This window comes from Carcharodon carcharias, chromosome 6 (assembly GCF_017639515.1).
Source record: "Carcharodon carcharias isolate sCarCar2 chromosome 6, sCarCar2.pri, whole genome shotgun sequence".
In the NCBI taxonomy this organism is placed as follows: Eukaryota; Metazoa; Chordata; class Chondrichthyes; order Lamniformes; family Lamnidae; genus Carcharodon; species Carcharodon carcharias.
In genome coordinates, this window is record NC_054472.1 from 173,332,203 (window position 1) to 173,347,776 (window position 15,574).

Consider the following 15,574-nt stretch of genomic DNA (forward strand, 5'->3'; position numbering starts at 1 on the left):
TTTCACCTCATCTCTGTTTTAAATAGCCAACCCCTTATTTTTAAACAGTGGCCCCCAGTTCTAGACTGTCCCAGAAGAGAAAGCATCCTCTCCACATCTACCCTGTCAAGACCTCTCAGGCTCTTATGTGTTTCAATCAAGTCGCTTCTTACTCTTCTAAACTCCAGCGGGTACAATCCAAGCCTGTCCAGCCTTTCCTCAGAAGACAACCAACCCATTCCAGGTATTAGTCTGACAAACCACCTCTGAACTGCTCCCCTTTATCCACAGCATGTTACTTCCTGAAAGAACTCCAATAAATTGGTTAAACATGATTTCCCTTGCACAAAACCATGTTGAATCTGCTTGATTACCTAAACTTATCCAAGTGGTTTAGCTTCTTTAATAATAGCTTCTAACATTTTCCGTATGACAAATGTTAAGTTCACTGGCCTATAGTTTCCTGCTTTCCATCTCCCACCCTTTTTGAATAACGGAGTTACATTTGCTATCTTCCAATCTAATGGGACCTTCCATGAATCAAGGGAGTTTTGGAAAATTAAAACCAATGCATCAACTATCTCACTAGCCACTTTTTTAAGGCTCCAGGATGGTGTCCATCAAGACCCAGGCACTTGTCAGCCCACAGCTCCCACAATTTACTCAGTACCACCTTTCTGGTGTTTGTAATTTTCCTGAGTTCCCCCCTCCCTTCCATTTCCTGATTTATAGCTGCTTCTAGGATGTTACTTGTATCCTCTATAATGAAGACTGATGCAAAATACCTGGTCAATTCATCTGCCATTTCCTTGTTTCCGACTATCAACCCTCCAGATTCACTTTCTAAGGGACCGACACTCACTTTGTTAACTCATGTTTATTTTGAAGTATTTATAGAAACTCTTACTATCTGATTTTGTATTTCTGGCTAGCTTTCTCTTGTACTCTTTTCTCTCCTGATTAATCTTATAGTCATCCTTTGCTATTCCTTATATTCTGATGTGGTGCTGCCTGTGACACCTGGTGCTGATGACCACGAGTGCTGTCCGAAGCAAGGTAGGCAAAAAACCTCGAACTACTGAGAAAATTGCAGCTCGCCAAGTTTATGTACAGTTGTGAAACACGTTGGCATGACCAGATGATCAAGTGTGGGGGGATAATTCTGGCGAGCAAGGTTGATAATGAGATTCTAAAGTGTTGAAATTAGGTTCCTAAAATTTGGCGATGGGAAATGCGGCCTGCCATTGATCTGTGGAGTGGATAATCACAAATTGGTTTCACGACGGCGTAAAACCGATTTGTGGCCTTCTCGCCATATTATCTGCACATGCCCGCCATAACGCTCACTGCAAATGGGACTGGACGATACCACCCTTTGTCTAAGAAAGAAGTTGGTTTCCCTATACCTTCTTGGATTTTCACAGCAGACTGGAAGATAGTGGGAATTTGTGTGGTATACCTTTACTAAAGTGACAGCAGTTTTCATCTTGGGTAATATTACTGGGTTTTTATGGTTAAAAGTCTATAAGGGAGCAGTTGCCAAGTAGTTTACTTGTGTGTTCTGACCAAGTGGGTTTTTTCAGGGTTGTTTTGTAAAACCTATTTTAACTGTGTAACTTTAATCTTGTGTTCTTAAGTTTTTTTTCCTCCATGTTAATAAATCCTTTAATTTTAAAATCCTAAAAGTGTTACTGGGATTCTACACTTCAGGGGTTACTAGTTCTCTCCCTTGTTTTCAAAGTACAAAGAAATGGTTATGGTCAGTAGAACAAGTTTCCCTCTGGGATTTGGCTTGCTCAGCAAATAACATCAGCTGTGATCACAACATTAGAAATTAGTTTATGCTAATTTTCAGGTGGGGGTTTGTGATTTGCGATGTTCACATTCCTGCCCAGATTGAGCTGGGCAGCACACAAATTTGGTGCACCCATCTCATGTGAATGGCCAAGCGGGTCCCACACTGCTGGCTGACTTGTGCTCACCAGGATAATCCAACAGCGTTGTTCACAAACCATATAGTGCAGCCAGCTCGTTTTAAAGGCAGGCTGTACAATTTAAAGAGAAGCAACACAGAACATTGCTACAATTTAAATGAAGACAAATTGAACACCAGGCTATGGAGATGGGATTGTAAAGCAAAGATACGGCACTGGAGACATTACTAGTGGGAGTGGGTAGAAGGAGAGATGCTATGGTTCCACAAAGGACAAAAAAGCCCTCAAGGACATCTTCAGACAAGAGTAGGAGTCAGTAGCCAGGGAGGTGATCTCCCAGGGTTTGCACCCAGGTCCTGGCAGCAGTGCCACAAGGAGTCTAATGATCTCCTGTGGTAGGTCAACATCACTGAATGCACACCTTTCCCTCTCCACAGCCTCTACTCCATTTCCTTGTCATGCTGCAGACCCAGAGGCACTGCGACTGCTGCTCCTGCATCAGCCTTTCCCCTCACAGAATGTCACATGGGTCGCTCAGGAAGCAATGAAACTTCTAGCCCAAGAATTCCTCTTATGGGATGGAAATAACTCTTCCTGGGCTAAAAATATGACAAGGCTGGTTAGTAGGCATGGAGATTGCAATGTGCAATTATCCCACACCTGATGGAAGTGATGCAGGCAGCACAGGAAGTTTCTGTTACCTTCTCATCTCCATGGGCAGAATTTCCCGGTCGGCGTGCAGGGGTGGGACCCGCATGCTGATGCAGGGTGACGTCGGCGTGTGTCCCGACATTACCCCGCATCATTTAGATTTTCAGTTCGGTGGGCATGCAACCGAATTGGCTACGTGCCCGCCAAATTGTCGAAGGTCTATTAAGGCCTGTTAATTACCTAATTGAGGTCATTGTCAGGGCTGCCCATCCAACCTTACGGTTGGTGAGCAGGCCAGGAGCCCAGGCGGGCTTCTGAAGAAACATGAAACCTTATCCACGGACGGAATGAGGTTTCATGAGGGTTTTAAAAATGTTTATTAAGTTTTAACATTCAAGTGATTGACATGTCCCAGCTCATGTGACAGTGTCACATGAGGGGATTTTTCAATAATTTTTTTTTCTCAGTTCAGCAGTTTTTAAAGCTGAAGTGATTTCCCTGAGGCAGCACTTTGAGAGATCTATGGGCTCGTTCGCACATGCGCGAGAGAGTGCACAGACCTGCTCAGGGAAACCCCCCCACCTGCACAGGGACGGCACAGTGCTTCAAGGCGGACATCACGCTGGACAGGCCTTAATTGGCCTGCCCATGTAAAATGGCGGCCCGCCCCAGGGGTGCCGAGCGGGAACCCGCCTGCCCCCAAATGCACCCGCACAACCCCCCCAACAGGCAGAAAATTCTGCCCCATGATTGGGAGGGCAGGCAGGAAAGTGGAGTTAAGGACATGATCAGAAAAGCCGTGAGCTTAGTGGATGTAGACACCAGCTCAGACATTGGCTCTGCATGTAACTTAGAAGGTGGTTTAGAAGCTGGATCTGCATGTGGTGAGTCAACATACACAAGCGGGTTGCCCCACGGCCAGAGGAAAAGACTAGCATGTGTACCAGCTCCCCCGGAGGGTGAAGTCTCAGACAAATTCTGTTGCAAAGGATTCGGATGAGGACTTCATTGGGGTTCACACAGAAAAAGATTAATGGACATGCACATCAAAATACTTGGTGCATTTGCAAGCGCACGAAAGGTTTGCTGCTACTATCAAGGAGCATGGTGGAGACCACTTCCAAATTGATATAGGGGAGTGTTTGGAGTCCAACCCATTCAGCGTGGAAAAAGTGCCCTATTCCAGGAGGTCCCTTGGGGGGCCCCGCCGTGATGCAACACTTGATGATCAGCTTCCATTGCAGCAGAGGAAAAAGCCCCCAGTATCTGATTGTTGCACTGGAAGCTCAGATTGAAGTCAGGAGATCTCTGCTTGTTGCCATGCAAGCCCAGATTGGCGCCATGCAGGCTGCCATCATGGCTGTGAATACCAGTGGTCAAAGGAGCTGTCAATTCTCATAGCAGTCCAACAATCTGTGCTCCAGTGGGTTACTTGGATTGTTGGGGCATCGCTCTGGAGAAGGGGAAGTAGGAATGGCTCTGTGGTGCATAAACCTTCTGTCCTCTCTCAAGGTGATTGCATCTGTGCGCCCACCACTGCCAGTCTACCAGTGTCCCAGGTGTTGCCTGTCAGCCAGCAAGCCCAGACTGCTGCCTTCAATGCTGACAGGGTAAAGTCTGAAGTCTGACCATCAAGCCTCAGAGATGCAAGGACTACTACAATATTCCCCCAGTGGAAGTCAGCAGACTTCCACCAACCATGCTACCGTCACTAGGATCGCCTGAACAGGCAAAGAAACCCTCAAGACAGGCACTAAGGAAAACCAGGGTGATTAGTTAAATATTGTATGTATTCTGACAAGTGTTGTTGGATGAAACTGATATTGAATTGTTCTTGTTTGTTTTCTTTTATTTCAGAATTTTGGCAAATGATGGTCTGTGACAGAGGGATCGATGGTGGGGAAGTGTGGACCAAATAGTGATCGGGGAATTTTATAGGGGAACCAGAGTCAGATGAGATGCTTACGGATAGCCTATTTGAAGTGATGATGTCCTGGATAGTTCCATTCTTCCTCGTCCTCTTGAAGTGCTAACAGAAGGACTGGAGGCAAGTGCTAACTTCATGAGAGCATGTGTGTAGCGGATATCCCTTGTCTCTGGGCAGCCACCCTCTGGTTCAACATGATGGCTTGAAGGTGGCTGGAACAGGATGACTGGTACAAGATGAAAGCATTGTGACTGCTGCCAGGATAGCAGAAGTTCAGTAACATGGTGGTCTGTACGTGCTGTACACCAGCTACACATTTAGGGAGCAGCACCCTTTGCAGTTTGGTACATCTTCCCACTGAGGTGCAGCACCCGCAGAACCATATGCCTGCAGCCAATGGTGACCTGCAACATTGGGAATCCTGCTATCCTGGTAAAGCCACCTACTCACTCCACCTGTTTCTCTCTCTGCTTAGACAGAAGACAATGAAGTTCACTCCCCAGGTGCACAGGGCCTCATGAAAATTCATTGACCTGAAATGTTAACCCTGTTTCCCCCTCCTCAGCTGCTGCCTGACCTACTGAGTATTTCTAGCATTTTCTATTTTTATTTCAGATTTCCAGCATCCAGAGTATTTTGCTTGTTTTAGTGTTTAATTCACTGCCACCTCTGATCCATGAATGCCCACCTTGAAGAAGTTCTGTTCTTCTCTCCAATTCCTTCATTGTTTTCTCTTGCCCTTCATGTGTTTGATCAGGTTTCCACTAAGACTTGCTCTCACAGCCACATTTCCTCAATCAGCAATTTCTCTGGCTCCAACTTATTCCACGCAGACTCCAACTGAAATTCTACCCTTCATGTTTGGATTACCCATTATTACATGTATCTTGGAGATATCCAACATTCCTCAAACTGCTGTTCTCGCCACATCCTGAGATCCACAATCAATACAATGTGCTGTCATATGCATGCTCTTGGCCTCTCTCTTCAGCAGAATTGACTCACATCCTGGTTTGCAGTTTAATTTCATCCTTTGTTTCACTCAATGCCTTAGCAGAAAACTTTTTTTCTTCCTTTCAGGTTTAAGGATCACAAGCTCCAACAACACCCCTCCAGATCTTTCTTCCCCTTCATTTTCCTTTGGCACCATTCCTTCTTCTAATCTCAATTCTTGCTATGTATTTATGATACTCGCTGACCTCCTCCTCTCTGACAATGTATGATCTGCCCGTAGCAAAGAACTCAGCTTTATCTCTTTACACCCCTACCTCAATGAGTTTCACTTCCATGCCCACTTCTTTGGCCAGCAGTCCTCCCCTGCTCAGTATTCTCTCTTCACCTGGACCCCTCCCGACGTTTGGCCTCTTACCCTCTTGTCTTTTTATTGAGAACTGTCAGTGTGACATTGGCCACCTCAATTTATCTGCTCCCCTCGTTCATTCTAACTTGTTTCCCTCTAGCTCTGATGAAAGATCAATGACCTGAAACAGAATCACAAACTGTAACAGCACAGAAGAAGGCCATTTGGCCCATCATGTCAGTTAAATCATGTTTCTTTTCCCACAGATGTTTCCTGACCTACTGAATATTTCCAGCATTTTCTGTTTTTAATCACAGGTGCTATGCTGGGCAGAAAACTGAGATGTTGATGATAGCTTGGACTCCAGCGTGAAAGGATCCACTGACATAGAAACTGAGGGCCATAGCAACCTTGATGGCAACTTGCATCGATACCCTTGTCCTACTCTGCCGCTAAGGGTCAGGTTTGAGGAGGTGGCACAGTTCTGGTGCAATGTAACTGACACTCCTCTTGGCTGAGGTGCAGGAAGGAGGACGCTCTAGATTGTTAGGCCTCCTGTAAAGAGCTTTCCTCCTCCTCCCACTGTGAACAGCTTCTCCTCTCCACTGCTTTTGCTCCATCTCCCTTTCAAACTGCAGCCAAGGAGCTAGGAGTAAGTTATATGCTGAGGCCTTTCAAATTCACATCATTCCTGCCAACAGCCCAGTGCTGTTGCCTTCTGACTGAAAGAACTTCTGACAACTCCTCCAACAACTTAGTACTCATACTCATGCTGCAGCAGCAAAAGAAAGTCAAAAGTACCTCACCTGAAAGTTGAATGCTCTAGCCTTTCAATAGCACTGGTGGTGGGGTTGGAAGGGGTGTCTCTCATGCAGTTGAAAGCATATTCAGCAGTACATGTTTAACGGTGGGCGTTAATAGGGCAAGCAAGGTCCAAAATGGCAGGTTGTGTGCCTATAATATCGCTCTGCAAAATGGCAATTGGCGCTGGCCATGCCAGATATTGGCATGGACTAGCCCACCTTTATTCATCTCCAGTCATGCCGAAACCAAATTTTGTGGCTTCTTCATTTAAAAATACTATATAATTAGGATTAACCTGCTTATTTTGTCTAATTGTTAACTTTATTGTGATTTATAGATGCTGCTAATTACAAAAGATGAAAAAGAAAAGCTTTTGTAAATTTGACAGTTAACGTGAAGAAATTTAGCGATTTCCAAATTAAATAAAAGTTATTTATAGGGCGATTGCTTGCTTGGGAGGAAAAAGGGTCCAAAAATGCATTACTTTCCTAACTGCTAATAGTCACAAAGGATGATATGGGTTGCCAGAAAGATTGGTTTGAGCATACTGCATTAAATAAGAAAAAACTAGAATGCAATAGCTGTAATAGAAAGATGTGATTATGGAATTATGAAATGAATAGAATTGAAAGGCCTTCTTCACTTTGTAAGCTAATATTTTCCAATGTAATTCTACAAGTCATTGAGCGGCCTAACCTAAAGTGCAAAGCTTTAAATAATTTTGTCCTGTTACTGTCCCATTCAAGACCTCTCTTCCCCACCTTTCTCCTCTGGATTGCCTCACTACTGGCTAGTTGACTCAGGATGCGATCCTCCTGATATCCCACCCAACTAGAACCAGCAAGCTACAGCAGGTCACCAGCTTGAAGCCTACAGCTCTCTGCTGGCATGCTACATAGGCCCAGATATGGGCCTTAGATCAGCATGAACAAGTAAGCAGAGTGCTGCTGTATTGACTTTGCATCTGTTTGTTAGTTAAAAATCACTCCTATTATCATCAAATAGATGAAGTCTGGATAAAAGTCATATAGTAAGTATAGGCATCAGGATAATAGCATTTTTGAAACAAAATTGATTTTCTTAATTAAATCTTTTCAATCAGTAAACAGGATTTAAGAAAGATGATTCCAATATTCCATACCTTCTTCACCTCTCTTGTAAGCATACATCTCTCTATCCTCAGCACTGTAGATATATCAATGCATTCTTTTGAGATTGAATTTAACCATTTTGTAAAACTGTCCACCAGAGCCAAGAAAAGAACCCACGTGAATTTCAGAAGATTAAACACTCGCTTGATAACATTATCTGGGAAACAGAGAGAGGATTATTAGAAATAGTCACTTAAGAAATGTAAGCATGAATTTAGCCTTTCCAGCACTGAGTACACACAGGGAATTCAGACTTTGAGGTAGGCCCTCAAGATTTTCTATTCATTGAAATGAACTAGGCCAACCAAAAAATTAAAGCTGAGATTGGTTAAGTTTATTAGGAAATGGCATTAAAAGTTACTGATTCAGGGCAGGTTGATGGAGTCAAGGTGGAGGTTATTTGTGATCTAAATCAATGGCAGAACAGAAGCGAGAAGGGGTGGTGGGGGGTTGCATGGTCTACTCCTGTTCCTATTTAGATGGAAAGCTGTGCAACAGCAAATGGGGTGCACTGACCTCTATGCCTAAATTGAAGATATGCGCTCTTTCATCTGAATCCGGAGAGCTAAATCGCAAAATTTACCCTATACTGCTGTCATTTAATGTTGTTATTCTTTGAAGAAACAGATGACAGACAGGTGGATCAGTGCAAGATCATGTGCAAGACAACATTGTGACAGGGCATGCGAAATATGTGCAGATAATAAAACTGCTTCCATAACCAAAAAATGAGCAGGATTTGTATTAGATTATTACTTTTCTGATTTATATAATATATATGAACAGTGTTAATCATGTATTTAGATAAAACTTGCCATTTGATTTGAAGGAAATTATTTTAAACCCTGCCACCTAATGACTAAGCCAATATAGAAATCTACAATTTAGAATCAGATGAAAGGTCATTGACCTGAAATATGAACTCGGTTTCTCTCTCCTGCTGTCTGACCTGCTGTGTATTTCTAGCACGTTTCTATTTCAGGTTTCCAGCATCCACACTATTCTGCTTTTTATTATTACACCGTGTGCAATTTTGGGTCTTTATAATAGAGTTGTAAAATATTATTCCATGATTACAATAATAAGAAAGAGGGTGGAGTAGGTTTTACATAATATATCTGGTGCTGAGTTTTGTACACAAGAACTCTTTTTGGCATGCAGGCATAGAGATCAAACGTTTGTATCCCATATGGTTTTTTGTCTATTAAAATGAAATGAAACCGTGCTGGGATGTGCTATTCTTAGTCTGAATTCTGAAGCTTGGTGCCATTACTACTAATTGTTAAACTTTACCCTACAATTGAGAACTGACACAATTCCTCTGCCTGATGGATTCCTGCATAAAGCAATATGTAGTCTCTCTTCTAATGAAAGGATCTGTTATACCTGGTGCATTAGAGTCTTTATGCACTTCTTCTGGTGTTGGGAGCTCTTCTGTCTCTTCACATTCAATTGCAATGTGACCTAACAAAAAGATAATGGAGTGGCATGTCAACAAACTCAACATTGATCCAATAGTGTGATCCATGCATTTGCTCCATTCTTCTATATTCTTTCAAATAGACACCTAAGTGATCTCATAATGCTTTCATAGCCACTACAAACATCTGAACATAGAGGAGAAAATAGTTGCCCATTCTCTGAAGAAACAAAAAGTAACAACTAAATAAATGAAGAATACTTTCACAATCATCACTCCATTCTTATCCAAGAAGTTTATTGAACGAGGTTTTAGATATCATTTACAAAGAAAACATGAGAAGGTGCACAAGGTTCCTTCACCTTCAGCAAAATAAAATTCCATGACTTATCCATAACCAAACTGAAATATTTCATGACCATTTTTTCTTTCAAATACATCACATTTCAGCTTTATACAAGTATTAGAATCTTGCATTGCGTGTCAGCTATCATATAACCTCAATTTCTCACAAAGCTAATTTGTTTTGTGGAAGTTTTGTGTTCCATGAAAAGTGCTTATGGGGTCACCAGCCTATTTACCTGTACTGCATTCCAGATGTGCAAAGTACATATATGCAAACAATTATGGAGAGGGGGAAGTGGATGTGGAAAAGCATTGGAAATGGCTGAAATTCTGCCCAAAGCCAAAAAAGTCTCAACCCTGTCTTTATAAAATTCCATGACTTTTTAATGACTTTAGGCCTTTTTGGAAATTTCCATAAAAGACATCTACAAATTCCATGAGTTTTCCAGGTTTTCCTTGACCCATGGGAACTCTGGGTGCATAAAGAAATGGATTATTTTCAGAAATTTACCATCTCCTTTCCAAATTATAAGTGTTCTTTTCAACAAACAAAAACAACTATCAAGCTCAAATTTTACTATTGAAAACACACAGCGGTTTTTCTGTTTAACATACAGAATACAACGAGGTCTCCCTCTTGCCCTCCTTCCCCAATTACAATGAGATTATCTGACTTCACCTCTGGTCACCAAGAAGGGAAACAGATAAGGATATTGGAAGAGTCTGGTACAAATGGTGAACAAGTGGGAACGGGGAGCCAAATTGAGCACTTCCATTTTAACTTGCATCTTTATTTGTAACTTAAGATAACTCATACTAGCAGTGTTATGAATATACAGGTGTGTCTCAGGTGAACTACAAAATGCTACATCACAATTACCTCCTGCTTCTTTTTTACCGCATTCCCATCCTTTCCGCTTATTTTTCTCCCTTTCTTTTAATACTGACTTTGAATCTTTCATCCAGGTCTGATAAATGAACTGTAAAAAAAAAGTTCACGTAACTTCTTCACTGGATTTAAGGTGACACAATTCAGTGCACAACCATACCACAGAGAACAAGTGACATCCAGAAACTCACCACAGCATAAGTGGATTAAAAACACTGTACCTCATTGGGTTTAAACACAAATACAGTTTATTAGCCGGAATAACCAGGCTTCGGACTAGAGTTTGCCACATATTTAATCCCTATTAACAATTTTAACTATAGTGCTGTATTGGTATTCAAAAAACAGGCACTGTAAAAGCATTAATATAAAAGTAATAATAAAAATCCACCATCTTATTTCTACTGCTTAATGTTTTGTCTAAAAGTAAGTGTAACACACAATATCTTCAGACACACAGATGTATGAAAATCTTACTTGCCTGTCTGCTGGTCACAATTGTCATATGTGAAATGGGCTAGGGGCTGATGCACTCTGTACCCTAGTAGCACGATTGTACAACACAAAATTAGCATTATTTTGGTAATTTCACTCTGAGAAGCCACAGAATGGGTAGAAGAAAATGTCAAACTATTACATTAGGAATGATCTGCTGAGATTAGGATTTAGCATTGTGTTTGGATTGGAACAGAATAGAGGGAATTCCAAAACACTTGTAATTATATACGTAGACTATACATACTGTGTCGGGTCCGAGAGCACTTGATGCTGCTGCCTGTTGTCTAAATGAAAGTGTTACTTTAACTAACATTTTTAATAGTTATATAAATTCAAACACACCTTTGCAGCGAATGAGAGAGGTTCCCCTCAATATGTTCATTGCCTGCTTGTATGATGGATAATGCACTCTATAAAGCCTATCTGAACTGCAATTTGTGGAAGTCTACTTCAAAAGCAGCCATAACATAATTCTGTACTTTTTTTGGCCAGGTTTTTATTTTTGAAATACCAAAGTACAGCACTACACAAATGTAAACAAAACAATAACAAACAAATGATAGAGGGACAAGAAAACCACAATACTTGTTTGCTATTTTTGGGATTTGTTAGTTTATTAAAAAGCATCATTAATGGTTAGTTCAAGTAATTTATTTGCAGCATTAATTTAGTTGCAATTAGCTGTAAGCCTCTGTGGTGATTTTTGATGGCACAGGAAAATCCTATCTGTTCAGCAGTATAACATTTCGCTTTCTTTTGTTGATTTACTTCCCACAACAGATGTTATCATTAGTAGACATACGCATACATGCAAAGCAAGATCAACAAAAGCACAAAAAGTCAGCACTGATTTAAAGCAAGCATGGAAGCAAGACATGCATATTATGCTGTACAGAAGCTAAAGTATTTTCCAGCTCTCTTAGTTGAACTGGTGTGCTGAAAAACCAACACAAAGCTACACAAAATCAATCAGCATTCAAGCATTATTATCAACCTCTGTCTTGAAAAATATTACATGAAACTCGGTTTGAATCTATCATTTCCATTTCCTGTATTTTATTTGAATATTAATGTTGGTGTCAACCCCAAACCACAGGATTGTAATTTGTGTATTTACAACCTATAGATATTTAAATATTAATACAAAAAGGGTCTCTGCTCATACAATACACACTTTTTGAGTATGAAAGTGTTTTTTATGGGCCTCAATGTATTTAATTTGATTTTAATACTATGCTGTTATAATCTAGGTAGGCATTGCCTCATTGAAATGAGCATCTAGCTTGTGCAAAAAAAATCTTGAAATGCACCAATCAACTGATCTTAATAAACAAAAACTTCAGAAAATAAAATTTTTTAGATCGATTTTGTTTTAAGTTTGCTGTTAAATAATTGCACTTATCTGAATTGTTTCAATTGTCCAGCTCTCTATTTAATATGTTGGAACAATCCTAATGAAGGATAACTAAACATGCAGGTAAAAGCCAATTACAATAAGGCAGAATGTTACTGATATATGAGGGAAGTACAGTACACCCCCACCAATTGGCAATCTCAGGAGCAGGGAGGAACACATTCTGGCTATTTTCAGGCACTTTCATTGAGGAGAATAGAGATTAGTTGGTAATGCTACCAATATGTTTTCACACCAAGACTTCATCTTTACAGTAGTTTTTAAACTACAGTACAAACAATTCAGAAAAAAGTTCATCCAATATATAATTCAATCAAATTTACCTAAGAGTTGTCAACTGGTTGGGATTTACTGTATTAAATGTGTTGGCATATCACAGAATGAGGCATAATCATTGCACACACTCATGAAACATCTGAGAAATACCTTTACAGCTCTGACTATCAACTGAAGTATGGTTTTTGGCAGTTTTAGGATAGACTTTGGCAAGGCTATTATGGCTGAAGCAAATTTCCGAACTGCTCTCTATAGAGAAGAATAAAGCAAGGCAATTGTTAGTAGAAAGGAGGTTCCTAATACTTGTTTCAGTTTTATTGAAAAATAATTCAAGTCAGTATTTTAAGGTTTTACATTCATTTGGAGGTTACTTATCTTTGAAGTTTATATAATCTACAAGGAATGTCTAAAGTCAATTTGGTTCTCTACACAAAAAATCAAAAGAGAATTTGATTTTCTAAATTAACTGTGGATTAACATAAAAAGCTTGGTGCTTCTCACATCAGAGACAACGAGCAATAAAGGAGGAAAATTATGCATTGGACACTAAAAATGGAAAAAAGGGTATTAAATGTAGAAGCTAGGTTGAGGGAACTGAAGGCATGTTTGAAAAGATTTTTGACCAAGCTTATGGCAGCAGGCAGAGAGGCAGTGAACTAGAGTGACTTTCAGAGAACATATGGATCTGTTTTTTAAACTAATCTGCTCACGAACAAGGGGTGGGGGGCTGTTGGATTCAGAACATCACCCATTTTAGAGCTCACCTGATTTTGTTCTCTACTGCCTTCAATGTTGGGTAAAATTGATGAAGCGTAAAATGGGTATTCACTTCAAACTCAGTCACCTCTGTTAAAATCAGGGCTATAGTGTTTGGATAATGACCACAAATAGGAGCAGTGGACACAGTGAGGCATGAGGAGAATCAAACTATAGACGAGTAAAGGTATGGAGAAGGAGATAAGGTAGGAAGAGATCGTTGAGGTATGATTTTGGCTTTAGAGGGATTGGTCATATAGCCATATGAGGCCATAGAGGGATTTCAAAACAAAAGCAAGGAATTTGAAATTGACATGTTGCGCCCTGGGAGTTAGAGGAGCTTGGGAGTGGATAACAGCGATGAGACCATGGGACGTTGTGTAAGTGAGAGCACTGGCTATGTGATTTTGGATGATTTTAAGTTTTTTGGAGGGCTAATGGGTGGAGGCCAACTTTCTACAAATATTAGAGATACTGAGCCTTCAGGTGATGAATGTGTGGAAAAGAATTTCTGCGATAGAAAGGTGGAGATGGGCTAATGCAGCTTTAATTGCAGAGGTGCAAGGAAGCATTTTAGTAGTTCAACAGACTTGGGGGATAACACTGAACTTGAGATTGAGTACATATGCCAACTTTCTGTAAATCCTGATAGCTTGAAATGGCAGCCAGGGAGATTCTTTAAAGATCAGAGCTTTTGGTTAGAGAAGCTGTTCTGAGCCAAAGAAGATGACCTCAGTTTCGATCAGTTTTAGCTAGAGTAAGTTGTAATTCATCCAGATATTGATAGCAGAAAGACAATTTGGGATTGTGGCATCAACCTTTGGTCAAGGCAGAGGGCAGCAAATTAGAACTGGGTATCACCAGTATCCCTGGGCATGATTTCAATCAAATCACTGTCATGGTTATATTGCTAGATCAGTCACTCAGAGGTTTGGAAATCTACTGTTCTTACCCAATATGGCCTACATGTGTACTTCTTTACACCAATGTAATTGATTCTTAGCTGCCCTCCAAAGTGATTTGGCAAACCACTCAGTTCTACAAAGCTAACATGGGCAATAAATGTTATCCTTGCCAGCGCTGCCCACTTCTTAAAAATGAATAAAGAAAAAAATGTAAAAACTGACCCTGGACAATGCATTATGTAGCTAATGGATAGGGAATGAGCAAAGAAAAAATCCTGAGATACACTGGAGGTGACTATGTGTGGAATTTTACCATTTTAGTTTTTCATTAGCAGTCAAAACTATTTCTGGGTCCCCATCCAGATGGTTCCTGAGGTCTGCTCACCTGCGCAATCTTCCTAGAGGCAATAAATTAAAAGGTCGCCTCTGGGAGCACGTCCAATTAAGAATAGTGGGTGGGCTGTGCAGTCAGGTGGGCCAATAGTGGCACCTGAGGCTCTGGGAGTGAAGGGTTCTGTAGTATAATGGGTTAATAGCAATGCTAATCATACAGTCATGTGCTAGAAGTTCTTAGAAAGATGGAATAGTCTGCACACACGAGAGATGTACTTGCCTAGAAGACTTACCAAATACCTAACATGTATTTGGTGTAAATAAAGTAGTTTTGAACAAACCTACCTAAGTTAGATCTAAGTCACTCATGAGTGGAGGGAAACCTTCCTAGTATTGATTAAGCCACAAGTTAAACTGCAAAATATACTTGCACCGGTGGTAATACCAATCCAACAATGATTTGGTGCCATCGACATAACACCTACAGGGAGAAATCGGAAGTAGGCTTCTTCAAAGGAAGAATCGGAAGACTTACCTTGGTAAGAGGCACATTGAGAATTACTAGAGATATCACCACCAGTCAGGCAGTCACTATCCCTTCTGCAGCCATTCGAAAACCTCAAAGGTTCACAGAGAGGCCATAAGAACATACGAATTAGGAGCAGGAGTGGGCCACTTGGCCCTTTGAGTCTGTTCTGCCATTCACTAAGATCATGGAAGATCTGATTATAACCTCCTGCGTACCCACGATAACCTTTTATCCTCTTGTTTATCAAGAATCTATCTACCTCTGCCTTAAAAATATTCAAAGGCTCTGCTACCACCATCTTTTCAGGAAGGGAGTTCCAAGGACTCACTACCCTCTGAGAGAAACACATTCTCCTCACCTCTGTCTTAAATGACCCCTTATTTTTAAACAGTGACCCCCTAGTTCTAGATTCTCCCACAAGAGGAAGCATCCTTTCAACATCCATGCTGTCAAGGTCCCTCAA

The 15,574-nt window shown here is 40.9% G+C and overlaps 1 protein-coding gene across 1 annotated transcript in view; it reads right to left on the reverse strand.

Annotated features, from left to right (window-relative positions):
• The window catches only part of LOC121279061 (piezo-type mechanosensitive ion channel component 2-like), a 1,076,252-nt gene that overhangs the window by 139,940 nt on the left and 920,738 nt on the right, over window positions 1–15,574 (reverse strand). Inside the window, exons 34-36 of the mRNA XM_041189919.1 lie at window positions 10,392–10,491; window positions 9,133–9,210; window positions 7,737–7,903 (exon numbers count right to left, since the gene is read on the reverse strand). Coding sequence (XP_041045853.1) covers window positions 7,737–7,903; window positions 9,133–9,210; window positions 10,392–10,491 — 345 coding nt within the window. The remainder of the gene's footprint in view (window positions 1–7,736; window positions 7,904–9,132; window positions 9,211–10,391; window positions 10,492–15,574) is intronic.